Raw genomic sequence first — 11,222 nt, 5'->3', positions numbered from 1 at the left:
CTTTCCCAGGGCATTCCCGAGACAGCTTTCTCACCCCTGACCCCCACAAGCTGCTCCCCAAGCCCCCGGGAGATCAGCTGTGGCTCTGGGGTGCCTCTCAGGGAGAGGTGAGTAAGCCTGCCATGGGTTACTGCTCTGCCATGGGTTACTGTCCCTGCAGGGCTCCCCTGCTCCAAGGACTCTGAGCTCAGAGGTGCTGCATAGCAAAGGCCAGAAGCAGCACAGGGATGGCCACTCTGAGCTCCCTGGCTCCCAAGGGAGGAAGGACCTTCTTCTGTTGGGACAGAGCATCTTCATCTCTATTTCAGTGGTGAGCCCTCCTGGCTCAGATGCTGCCTGCAGGGAGCTGGGCTCTGGCCTTGCCTTGGCTCTGCCTCTAGAGGTGTCTTGAGGTCCATGGTGTTGAGTCGCATCTTCTTCATCATCTCCCTTCTTCACCAAAACTGTGGGACTGTGGTGTGGGCAGGCGTGGGGCACAGACCAAACCTTGGTTTGGGTCCTGCTGCTGCCACAGATGAAGTCCTTGCAGTGCTGATCTGCCAGGGTTCTCCTTATGGTGGACAGCAGCCATGAAAGCTCATGTCCTTGAGGCTCCCCTTCCGCTGCAGCAGTAGGCAAGCACAGGAGAAGCTCTGCTCCAGCAGGGCAGCCCAGCTCAGGACACATAGGTCAGTGTGCAGCTGGGAGTGGGGGCTGCTTAAAGCAAGCCTGTGCATCAGGACTTCCTTCAGGCCAGGCTGAAGTTGGTTTCATGGGGAGGAGAGGGACGAGGCTGCTTCAGATGGTTTCCATGGCAGACAGCACCAGTTTGCTTGGTCCCAGCTGGCTTCCAGCAGGAAATCTGGCTGACAAGAGCCTGTCTTGCAGGAGAGCAGTTCCTGCAGCCTTTGCTTTCTCACTGATGGGATTATTCTCATTAAGGAGCAGGCTATGAGTCGTGAAAACCAAGGGTCACGGACAGAGACTCTCTAACTAATTAAAGTCAGAAAGTGCTATGTTTATTAACCCCGGCGGGCGGCACGAGAGTCGTCCCTAAAAGGTGTGACCGCGCTGTACAAGGTTCTTTGCCCTCTCTTTATTTGCCAAGATCTTGCATACAATACATGTGCACAACCCCAGCACCTCCCCTCCCCGCTCTGTATTAAAATGAGGTCATTAGTCCTTCACCCCTGTGCAATTCTTCTCTTGAATTGGGTCGGTGGTCTCCAATTGGGTCAGTGGTCTTAAGGGATGAAGTCAGGAATGTCTTCATCAGGTCTCTGTGACCCTCTGGCACCACCCAAGGTCCCCTGCTTAGTGACTGATTGACAAAAAGCCCAGGTGCTAACCACTGTTCCACTGGTTTCAAGGTGTTCTTCTAACAGTTCACTTACTCCACTTCCTTCTATCAAGAAGCTCATCGTGGTAAACAATATAACAATCAGCTCTGGCTTAAGCATCTAATCATCATTAACCTATGATCTGCCTATCTAACTTACATCCTGATCAATGTGAATTGCTTCTAAGCCTCAGCTGAAATCTGCACTCTTTAAAATCCTGCTTCAGCTATGCCCAGGGAGAAGGGGGCTGAGTGAGCTGAGTAAGAATTGTAGGAGGGATAAGCAGATGCTGGCAATCTGTGCTCTGCCTGAAACTGGCAGGTCAAGAGACAAAGGGCGTTTTCAGGCAGCAGCGCAGAGAGCTGGTGGAGCAGCCTTGGGCAGTGGGCTGGAGGTGTCTGGCTGTGCCTTGAGAGGGAGCTTGCACAGTCAAGAGCTGAGGATGGCAAGGCTCAGGTCTGGCTGGTCCTGGAGGTCCCCTTCCACCAATGCCCTCACTTGGGATGTTCCCAACCTCTGGTTGAGGAGAATTCACGGAAATGGTCTGGCGCTTCTGCCTGGCCTCAGGGTCAAGGAATGAAGTGCAGGGCCAGGCAGGACGAGTGAGCCCAAGGTTCTGGTGGTGACTCCCAGCCATGTTTTCTGTTTTGTCTGCTGAAGGGAGCTGAAGCAGCCGGCTCCAAAGCTTGAGGAGGAGGCAAAAGCCTTGGAGGAGGAAGAGAGGCGGAAGGAGGAAGAGAAGCAGAAGAAAGAAAAGAAGGGTGTCTCTGTGGGGAAGCAACCTCCAAAAGCAGAGAAGGGGAAAACCAAACCCCCAGAGAAGAAGGAAAGCAAGGCTCCAGAGAAGAAGGACATCAAAGCATCAGAGAGGAAGGAAACCAAAATCCCAGAGAGGAAGGAAACCAAAATCCCAGCAAGGAAGGAAGCCAAATCCCCAGAGAAGATGGAAAAACTCCCAGAAAAGAAAAACAAACCTCCAGAAAAGAAGGAAACTAAACCTCCAGAGAAGAAGGAAAGGAAGGCCCCAGAGAAGAAGGACACCAAAGCATCAGAGAGGAAGGACACCAGAGCCCCAGTGAGGAAGGAAACCAGAGCCCCAGTGAGGAAGGAAACCAAAATTCAACAGAGTAAGGAAACCAAAATCCCAGACAGAACGGAAATGAAGTCACCAGAGAAGAAGGAAAACAAACTCCCAGAAAAGCAAAACAAACCTCCAGAAAAGAAGGAAAGCAAAGCCCCAGAGAGGAAGGAAAGCAAGGGCCCAGAGAAGAAGGAAAGCAAGGTCCCAGAGAAGAAGGACACCAAAGCCCCAGACAGGAAGGACACCTGAGCCCCAGAGAGGAAGGAAACTAAAGCCCCAGAGAGGAAGGAAACGAAAGCCCCAGAGAAGAAGGAAAAGCTCCCAGAAAAGAGAAACAAACCTCCAGAAAAGAAGGAAACCAAATTCCCTGAGAGGAAGGAAAGCAAAGAGAAGAAGGAAAACAAAATCCTGAAGAATGAAACTAAATCCCCAGAGAAGAAAAGCAAGCCTCCAGAAAAGGAGGAAACCAAATTCCCAGAGAGGAAGGAAACCACAATCCCAGGGAAGGAAACCATAGCATCAAAAAAGAAGAAAAGCAAAGCCCCAGAGAAGGGGGAACCCAAAGCGCCAGAGAAGAGGGAAACCAAAGCCCCAAAGAAGGGAGAAGCCAAAGCCTGAAAGAAGGGGGGAACCAAAATCCCAGAGGACCCAGCTGAGCCTGAGAAGAACTCTTTATTCATACAACTCATTTTATACAGTTTGACAGACTTCATGTGCAACTTTAGTTAGTTAATAGATTTCTTATTACTAGTTATGCCAGTTATTCTATTATTGGTTAATAAAATATATTTTACTTGTGCATCAAATCTCTCTGTTGCATTGTTTACCTATTCTCTTCACTGATTCTCATGGGACAAATCCCTTGTTGTTGCAGCTGCATTTGTTTTTCACCCTCAGAATAGATTGTTCACAAAGTCTCATTCTCAAAAAAGCTTCACATGGGAACTTGTAACTGCTTAGCTGCACTTAGCTCTTAATATAGCAGAACAAGGCCTGGTTTCATAAGGCCTTTCTTTTATCATTCTTCTGCCTGTCTATGACATCTCCCCCTTTTTGTTCATTTAAAAAAGGCTTCTATGTTCTGATGTTGAAACAGCTCACTCTTGGGAGGGTGTGATCTCATAAAGGTTATCACTGGTTATCTGTCTGAATAATTACACCAACAACTTGAATTTCTGTATGCAAAATAATGGGGAGTAACTTTGTGCTTTAGAGGATCACCTTCTCGCCAATCATTAGCTGTAAATGTAAGGCAGAAATCCATTCTTAAAAGACCAAGAATTTCTAATTCTTGGGGTTCAGACAATGCTTTGGGAAGTTCTTTGGCCCAAATGTTCCAATTCAATACAGGATTGCTCCCACTGTCAGTTTCACCGGGCTTACTATTGAATTGCTTTTTGATCACAGGCAAATCCTTTGCTGGCACCCCAACTAGACAGGTTGAGAAAGGCTTTTCTGCTTCCAAATTAGACAAACATATGGTGTCCAAGCCTGCTGCCATGGCTAAGGTCACCCAAACATTTGGTTTTGGTTGTTCCACAGGAAAATCTGCACTACAAGAAGCAATTAAAAACAATCAACACCAGCATAACATTTGATTTTGCTCCATCCTTTTCATGAGCTAATTTTTGGCAAAAAATCATCTCATACATATCAATTTAAAAACCTTGTTTTTGACCTTAAAATAAGATTTCACCTCTGAAAGTCTAATAGAGGGGATAAAACAAAATGCACACTTTTGCCAAAAATCAGATCTACGAAACCAGCAATTGACACATCTACACATAACATGAAACCGGAGTTTGCAGGTTCCACCGATGAACAAGGCACGTCAGGCGTGACCCGTGCTCCCTCTCTTGGGCTCACGTCTGCGTCCTTGCTTCTGCGGGCTTGGACTCGCCAACACGTTCTGGGGTGCGACAGGGTTTGACGTTTTTGGCTGGCACCCACTTAATTCCTGCACCTGTAGAAACTCAAACATGCCATTTCCCCCAAATTATTCATTGGAAAGGACCTTCAATTTGTCCTGTCTCAGGATTTCTAATTAAAACAGAGGGATTTTCCTTCCGTTTCGCCTGTGTGTTATTTGAAAAATGCCTAAAAATTGGTGGATCGGGTTCTGCAGCAGAGCTGTTTAAGAAATTAAAAACATATAAAGCTTTGTTCAACCTCATCTGTGGTGTGACATCTGCTCCCCCCTTCTGCTGATCAAGAATGCGTTTTAATGTCTGATGTGCCCTCCCAACAACTGCTTGACTTGTGGGAGAGTGAGGAATACCAAAGATGTGATGAACACCCCAATGCTTTAAAAATGTGGCCCATTTTTGAGATATATATGCAGGACCATTGTTGGTTTTACTCCTTGGGGCACACCTAATGAAACAAAAGCTTGCAAGAAATGGTGACAGGCATGATTATCTGTTTCACCTGTGTGAAGAGAAGCTAAAACTGCACCAGAGAACGTGCCCACTGAGACATGAATATTTTTAAATTTACCAAAGGAAGGGTATTTAGTGATATCTGTTTGCCATAACTGCAGGCTTTGCAAGCCCCATGGGCTGACCGCTCCTGGAGAAACAGGAGGCTGCACAAGCTGACAGTCAGGGCAAGTACTGATGATAGCCTTAGCCTGACTTTTGGAAATTTGAAAAATTCACACAAGTGCTTGCGCGTTTTGGTGAGAAAAGGCATGACTCCGTTTTGCTTGTTCAAAAATGTTTGGCAAAGTGTTTGAAATAACCATTGTCAGTTTGAATGCTCTTGCATTTCCTTCCACTAAAAATCCAGGAAGCAAAGAATGAGCCCTAATGTGAGAAACAAAATATGGATTAGTTCTATATTGCAAAGCTGTATAAAGGCATGAAAGCCAACGATATAAAGTGTCATTACTAACATGGCACAGGGACAGGGGAGAGCCGAGGGACAGGGCACAGCCAGGGAACACGGCCTGGCCGAGGGACACTGAGCTCCAGCACTTGGGGCTGTTGCCCTGGGGCTCCCAGCACAGCCCAGGGGCAGAATCCCCTCCAGAAACTGTTGTTTGCTTTCAGCTTTGCTCTGGAACATTCCCCAGGAGCCCCTGCAGCGGCTGCAGCCCGGCCGGGTGCCCGGGGCCACCAAAGCCGCTCCGGCAGTGCCCTCCTGCCCCGGGCAGGGCACAGAACAGCCAAGGAAAGGCTCGTGCTGGGCTCAGGGCAGGGACAGGGCACTCCCCTGGCGCTGCCACGGCACAGCAGAGCCGGCCTGGGCACAGGATTGGCATCCATGTCCCATGGAATCCCAGCAGGGATTACGTCTCATTGCACTGGTCATCAATCCAAATAATTTCCCCATGGAATTCCCATGGCAATGCCTTGGGGGGAGATCCATCCATGGAATTCTCACCTGACTGAGACTAAGATCCGGCCATGGTAGTTCCATGGCAATTTCTGCCTTCCCAAGACTCCCATTCCTGAATCCCACACTCCCACAGGAACTCCCCTCCTCCTCCCACACCCACCTTTGTGCTCCAGAGCCTCCCGACCATGTCTGATGGATTTTGGGAGCTCTTCCACACAGCTGTGTCCCAGGTAATGCTTCATCTGCTCCACCATTCCTTGTGCCTCACCAACCAATCAGCGTTCGGCTCCTCTCAGCAACCCCCGCCTCCCTTACCTGGAACCAACCAATCACCGCGCAGCTCCACCACTCCAGCAACTTCCAGCTGGAAGGAGATGAAATCCCACCGCTCGCAGCCGTACCCGTGGGATCCATGGACATTCCGTGGGACAGGAGGTCACAGCTGGAAACCACCTGCAGCGTGGGGAGACCTGGGAACGAGGAGAGAACGGACGGGTTGGCAGCCCAGCCGCTCTCCTGTACCCCGGGCACAGGGGAGTGTCCCCCGCAGTCGACCGTGCCGGGCTGGTCGGGCAGTGACCGAGCGGGCACTGAGAGGACGCGGCGACAGGGCCGGGCTCCGACAGCGCCGCTTCCAGGTACTGCAGGGAGTGCAGAACTGGGGGGACCCCGAGATCTGGGGGAGCTGGGGGCTGAAAGTGAGAGTTGGGGGATCCAGGGGGGTCAACAGGCCAAGGAAAGGGGGACTTGAAGGGCTGGCAGAGCTGGGCAGGAGGTTCAGGGGCTCAGAGTCAAGGTGCGGAACCGTGAGGGGAAAGGGGCCGGTTCAGGCTAAGAGGGACCATGCTGGGGACAACTGGGATCATACTGGGAGCAACTGGGACCACACTGAAGGTGACTGGGGTCATACCGGGATCATATTGGAAGTGACCAGGAGCAGGCTGAGAACTGCTGGGACCATGCTGGGGCAACTGGGATAAACAGGGAGTAACTGGAATCATGCTGGAGGTGACTGGGAGTTGCTGTGAGCAACTGGAATCATGGCGGAAGCTACTGGGAGCAACTGGGTGTGTGTGGAAGCACACTGGGGACAACTGGGATACACTGGGAGAGGCCAGGAGTGACTGGGATCACAGAGCAACCATAAAGGAAGCCACTGGAATAATACTGGGACTATCTGGGAGTGACTGGGATCGTACTGGGAGTAACTGGAACCATACTGGGTGACTGGGACCTTAGTGGGGGCAAAGGGCATTGTACTGAGAGTACTGGGAGTGACTGAGATGATACTGGGGGTGACTGGAACCATACTGGGAGAGGCTGGGCTCAGAGTCAAGGAAAGGGGGTGCAGGGACTGGGAGAGCTGGGATGGGGTGTCCAGGGAATCCTGTGCCCAGGAAAGGGGGTATCAGGAGCCCTCAGTGTGAAAAAAGGAGGGGCTGGGGGCTGGGAACTGCAGGAATGGGGGCCCAGGGGTCCCAGGTCAGGGAAAAGGGTGGGGATGGGGGCTGGGAGAGGTGGGGGCCAGGAAAAGATTGAGTTGGTGCCGGATGAGGGGGTGCAGGGGGGTCTCAGTGCGGGGCAGAGGGGTAAAAGGGGGTCTCGGGTCTGAGGAATGGGGGTGCAGGGGGGGCTCAGGGTCATGGAAATGGGGGGGGCAGGGACTGGGAGAGGTAGAAGGGAGTTCCAGGGGGCCTTGAGCCCAGGAAAGGGGAGTCCAGGGTTTCCCAAAAGAGGAGGGTAACAGGATGCGGACACCCAGGGTGTTGGGGAGGGCAAGTTCAGGGGGTCTCTGGTTTTGCAGAAAGGTGGGGCTGGGGGCTGGGAAAGGCAAGAATGGGGGTCCAAGGTGTTCCAGGTTGTCCCAGGGTCAGGCACACGAGAAGACTGGAGAGATGTGGGGAGGGGGAGCTCAGCCCAAATATGCCTGGGGATGCCTGGGTTTGGGGTTTTTTGGGGGGATGTTTGGAGCTGGCAGGGCTCCAAAGCTGAGCCGCAGATGGCCCTCGGGGGGACATCGGGGGTCCCTGGGAGGTGTTTTTGGGGGGTCCCGGTGTGGGTGGTGGCAGAGCCCCGGTGGGGGGCGGGGGGATGCGGGTCCCCCCGGGATGGGGGTTGGGCTTCCCAGCCGGGCTCTCTGAGCTCTGCCGGGGCCATGTGGGGACAGCGCGGGAGCGGCGGCACCGGCGGGGGGACACCAGTTTTGGGGAGCCCTGGGAGAGCCGCGGCTTCCCTGAGCCGGAGCCCAGAGAGAGGAGAGCCCCAGAAGGGCAAGGCGGGGACCCCGAGAGGGGGGAACCCCTGGGATTGCCAGAACCCCGGCAGTGGGGGTGCTGGGGCTGGAGGGGCGGGATGGCCGGGAAAGGGGTTCGGGGCTGCCGGTGCCAGCAGTGGATGCTCCCAGTATGAGCCCAGTCACTCCCAGTCATTCCCTGTGATGATGTCATTTGTCATTTGTCCCCAGCATGATCCCAGTTGCTCCCAGTTCCTCCCGCTTCCATCCAGTGTGTTCCCAGTTCTCCCAGTTGCTTCTAGCATTGCCCAAGTCACTCACAGTATGATCCCAGTCTCTCCCAGCAGGGCCCCAGTCACTCCCACTTGCTCCCAGCATATTCCAAGTTCCCCCAGCACATTCCCAGTTGTCCCAGTCTGGTCCCAGTCTCCATCTGTATGGTCTCAGACACTCCCAGTATAGCCCAGTTGCCCTGAACATTCTGGCAGTCATTGCCAGGCACCCCCAGTTAGCTCAGTGTGGTTCATTTGTCCTCAGTTTTACCCCAGTTGCTCCCAGTTCCTCTTAATTATGTCCCCAGTTGGCTCCCAGAATGGCCTGGTAGCTCCCAGTAACCCCCAGTCACTGGTAGCTTCCAGTCACACCCACTATAATCCCAGTATGATTGTAGCCACTCCCAGTCTGATGCCAGTGCCTCCAGTGTGATCCCAGTTGCTCCCTGTCAATGCCAGCATGACCCCAGTAGCCTCCAGTATGATCCCAGTGACTCCCTGTCTTTCCCAGTTTGTCCCAGTTCTTCCACCTTGTTCCCAGTCATTCCCACTTCTTCCCAGTTGATTTCAGCACAATTCCAGTTGCTCACAGCCAATCCTATTCAATCCCAGCATGATGCCAGTCACCTTCAGACTGAACCCAGTTACTCCCAGCATGGGCCCAGCTGTTCCCAGTGTGCTTCCGTGGCTTCACTATGGTAACAGACACTCCCAGTATGGTCCCAGTTGGACCCTGTTGCCCCTGCTCTAGTCCCAGTCATTCCCCAGATGATCCCAGTCCCTCCCAGCATGGTCCTACTCACTCCCAGTTGCCCCAAGGGTGGTCCCCCATTCTCCCCAGAATGGTACCAGTTGTTCCCAGTGTGGTTCCAGTCTCCCCAGGATGGTCACAGACACTCCCAGTATATCCCAGTTGCCCCCAGCATGTCTGTAGTCATTTCCAGGCACTGCCAGTGGCCCCAGTAAGGTGTTAGTTATCCCAGTGTGATTCCCCAGTCATGCCCAGAATATCCCAGTTGCCTCCAGCATCCATCCAGTCCTTCCCAGTTCCACCAGTTTGCTTGCAGCATGATGCCAGTTCTTCTCAGGTGCTCCCAGTAGCCCAAAGTGTGATCCCAGTCACTCCCTTTCAACACCAATATGATCCCAGTAAGCTCCAGTTTGATCCCAGTCACATGCCAGCGCTGCCAGTGTGGTCCCAGTAGAATCCCAATTGCTTCCAATCTCTCCCAGTATGGTCCCAGCTGCCTCCAGCATGGTTCCAGTTGCTTCCTGGATCAACCCAGTCAGTCCCAGTATGATGCCATTAGGCCCAGTAAGGGGGATGATGTGCAGGGTGTGTTCCCAGTCACTCTCAGATACTCCCAGTATTAGTCCAGTCCCTCCCAGTGTGATCCAAAGGTGAGCCCAGTGTGCTCCCAGTCCCTGCCAGTATGAACCAGTTGTGCTCCACGTGGTTCCAGTTGCTCTCTTTCACCCTCCCTTTTGTTCCAGTCACTCCCAGTATCTCCCAGTGTATCCCACTTCCCTCCAGCATGTTGCCAGTCACTCCCAGTTCCTTCCAGTATGATCCCATTTGCTCCCAAGCACTCCCAGTCAGCCCCAGTGTAGTGGCACTCACTGCCAGGATGATCCCAGTTGATCCCAGTATAAGCCCAGATGTTTCCAATCACCCCCAGCATGCAGCCAGCCACTCCCAGTTCCTCCCAGTTGCTCCCAGCATGATCCCAGTCGCTCACAACTGCTCCCAGTCACCGTCAGCATAATCCCAGTCACTCCCAGTATATCCCATTTGCCCCTATAATGGACTCAATTGCCCCCCACAGGCTCCACCTCACTCCCAGTATGATCCCAGTATGATGTCAGAACAAACCCAGTACAGACCCAGTCACTCCCAGTATGTTCCCAGTCCAGCCCAGTCCCTGGCAGTGCTGCCAGTGCTGGGATCCCGCAGCGCTCTGTGCGTTCCCCGCTCCCGGCTGTGCCCAGAGGAGCCCCAAGGGCTGGCAGTGGCCAGGCAGGGTCCCCAGCAAGGCCCAGTTTGGATGTTGGGCCCCCAGTTGTCCCAGTTTGCCTCTCCTTTTGCCCGGGCCGGGTTCCCCCCGCCCGCCCGCAGCGGCTGGGAGCAGCCGAGAGCCCCGCGCTGCCCATGCCGAGCTGTCCCGGCTCCATCCCCGCTCCTGCCGCGGGCTGCGAGGGCTCCGGGAACGGGGCAGCCAGGGTGTCGCTGCTGCTGGGGGAGGAGGAGGAGGGAAGAGGAGGGATGAAGGAGGAGGACAAGGAGGTGGAATTAGAGAGGAGGAGGCGCGGAATGAGGGATGAAGGCGGAGAGAGAGCAGCGATGGAGGAGGGAGAAGGAGGTGTGGTTAGGGAGGAGGAGGAGGAGAAGGGAAGGAAAGGGAGGGAAGGAACAGAAGAAGAGGGAGATGTAAGAGGAGGAAGGGAGGAAGAGGAAGAGGAGGGACAAAGGCGGGTCAAGGTGAGCTGAAGGAAGCACGCAGTCGAGCCCTCCCTGCATTCGCAGCCCCCACCTGTGGGATCATCGCCCCCCATCGCGCAGGTGAGCGGGGAGGGGGAGCTCGGCCCAGATATCCCAGGGGGTCCCTGGGTTGGGGTTTTTTTGGGGAGGATGTTTGGAGAATGAAGAAGCGCAAGGCTGAGCGGAAAAGGCCCCTTGGGGGGACATCGGGGGGTGGCGGTGGCGGCTGCCGGCAGAGGCAGCCTGGAGGAGCAGAGCCCTGTGTCCCGCAGGAGCCCAAAGTGGGGAGCCCAGAGAGGGGGGAGCGCCGCCATTGGCGGGAGCCTCAAGAGCCTGGAGAGGGGCAGGGGGGACTGCTTGGAGCCCCTGCAGCCCAGAGCAGAGAATGAGGGGAGAAGGGAGCCCAAAAGGGAGCCCAAAAAGCCCCGGCATCCCTGAATGGGCAGAGGGAAGAGGGGGCAGCTTTTGGGATTGCCCAGTCCCTCCCAGCATGGTCCCA

The 11,222-nt window shown here is 54.0% G+C and overlaps 1 protein-coding gene across 1 annotated transcript in view; it reads left to right on the top strand.

Moving 5' to 3' along the window:
- Positions 1 to 10,393: 10,393 nt before the first annotated feature.
- Positions 10,394 to 11,222, top strand: part of LOC121364449 (zinc finger protein 572-like) — a gene marked incomplete at its 3' end in the record, with an annotated part of 2,663 nt that continues 1,834 nt past the window's right edge. The window contains exons 1-2 of the mRNA XM_041487732.1: positions 10,394 to 10,723; positions 10,769 to 10,804. Coding sequence (XP_041343666.1) covers positions 10,394 to 10,723; positions 10,769 to 10,804 — 366 coding nt within the window. The remainder of the gene's footprint in view (positions 10,724 to 10,768; positions 10,805 to 11,222) is intronic.

This window comes from Pyrgilauda ruficollis, unplaced genomic scaffold (assembly GCF_017590135.1).
Source record: "Pyrgilauda ruficollis isolate IOZ18807 unplaced genomic scaffold, ASM1759013v1 scaffold834, whole genome shotgun sequence".
NCBI classification, from domain to species: Eukaryota; Metazoa; Chordata; class Aves; order Passeriformes; family Passeridae; genus Pyrgilauda; species Pyrgilauda ruficollis.
This window is presented reverse-complemented; position numbering and strand designations above follow the sequence as displayed.